Below are 1,447 nucleotides of genomic sequence, written 5' to 3'. Positions count from 1 at the left end.
CGTGTCAGCAATTCGTTTTCTTTTAAATTCACTCACGGTCAAATATTTGTATATTCAAATTAAATAGAAAACATGATATTTTGCAAAATATAATGCGTCTTTTTTAAAAAACTTTCAATTTATTCTTCTTCGATCATGGCAGTACAACAAACATTAGAAAATAATAGAAATTACATCCAGATTCATAAACCACCTAGCAACGACTACGAGAACCGAAGCGAACCGAAGACACGCAGCTGTTATCGCCCCTTCCTCGTCGGAGCCAGGTCCTTGTTGTAGTAAACAGTCGGGAAATTGTCGCCATCGCACCAGAACAACAACCGTCGCCGATGAAGAGTAGCATAGATCCGAAGAATCCGACCTAAAGACACACGAACGTAGACAAACAACAAACAGATCCGAGCAAATCCACCACGCTGAAGACACATATCCACACGCCCATCGACGATGCTAAACGCACCACCAGAACGTGGGCTAGGCAGGGAGAACCTTATTCCACCTTCAGCCGCCACCGTCTCGTCTTCCTAAGCAGAACACAAACTCTAATAAATACACAAAAATAACATCTAAAAACGGAGCCCTCCCAGCAGCAAAGGCCGGGAACCACCACACCTCCATGGCCCTAAGAGCAACTCTAGCAGACCCCATATCCTCCCGGCCCGGCGCGGACGGCCGCAGTTGCAGACTCCGCATAATTGACCCGTAAAAAAGGATATTTCCGGAATATACTTTTTTACGGGCGGCTTTGCGGCGTCTGATCTGGCGCAGCTCCTCCCGGCCCGCAAAACTTAAATTTGCACCTTAATTTGATCTAGCATAATGCAGTTTTTTTGATTTTTCAACAACATTGGATACAAAAGACATCACCAAATCTTTGCTAGAATAGTAAGACCAAAGAAAACAAGAACGACACGTATGCATTTCAGAAGATTTCCAACTTTCATAACTGCTCCCACAAGTTGGATTAGTATCTTCTCAACGCATTCATTGTTGATATGTGGATTCTTGATTTTGCATACTTCTTTCTTTATCTTTGGTTCAAAAGAAGTAGACGTTGCTTTCCCTTTAGTTGCACATGCAGCCCCATCATTGCCTTCGATTGTACTAAGGAGTGCACCAACATCTATTAAGTTTCTTTCTATCAATAAATCAATGTATTGGCCTTCCCAAAACCAAAATGAGCATCCATCGCCCTACACAAAAGAATGAGCAAGTTCGAAATGAGCTACCGCAATTGTACTAACGAATGAGCAATCAAATGAGCTACCGCAAGTGCACGTACCCCATTGTTTTCGCATTTGAAGAACACCCATCCGGGGTGCTTCAGCGTGCCCGAAGTTAGCCGCAGCACGGTCCGCGTGCAGTCATCGCACTGTATGAGCGGCATCGGCAAGCCACAGAGACGTTGCCCGAGCGCCGAGCCCGGCGGACGGCCGGGCGAATCCAT

The 1,447-nt window shown here is 45.3% G+C and overlaps 1 protein-coding gene across 1 annotated transcript; it reads right to left on the bottom strand.

Moving 5' to 3' along the window:
- Positions 1–863: 863 nt before the first annotated feature.
- LOC147963373 (uncharacterized) lies at positions 864–1,447 on the bottom strand. The gene is made up of 2 exons (XM_087528124.1): positions 1,283–1,447; positions 864–1,193 (listed from the first exon to the last, which is right to left on the bottom strand). Exons 1-2 carry the CDS (start codon positions 1,445–1,447, stop codon positions 864–866), a joined length of 495 nt encoding a protein of 164 aa, XP_087384250.1.

Source organism: Triticum urartu, chromosome 6A (genome assembly GCF_056163025.1).
Source record: "Triticum urartu cultivar PI428250 chromosome 6A, HENAU_Tu73, whole genome shotgun sequence".
Lineage (NCBI taxonomy): Eukaryota > Viridiplantae > Streptophyta > Magnoliopsida > Poales > Poaceae > Triticum > Triticum urartu.
Note: the sequence above shows the minus strand (reverse complement) of the source record. Positions and strands in the feature narration are given on the sequence as shown.

What these genes read in the sequence shown, in the direction of transcription:
- LOC147963373 (XM_087528124.1), bottom strand. Translation starts at nt 1,447, where the DNA reads ATGGATTCGCCCGGCCGTCCGCCGGGCTCGGCGCTCGGGCAACGTCTC. An exon ending in TCAAATGCGAAAACAATGGG is followed by an intron (nt 1,194 to 1,282) that starts GTACGTGCACTT and finishes TCTTTTGTGTAG; the next exon opens with GGCGATGGATGCTCATTTTG.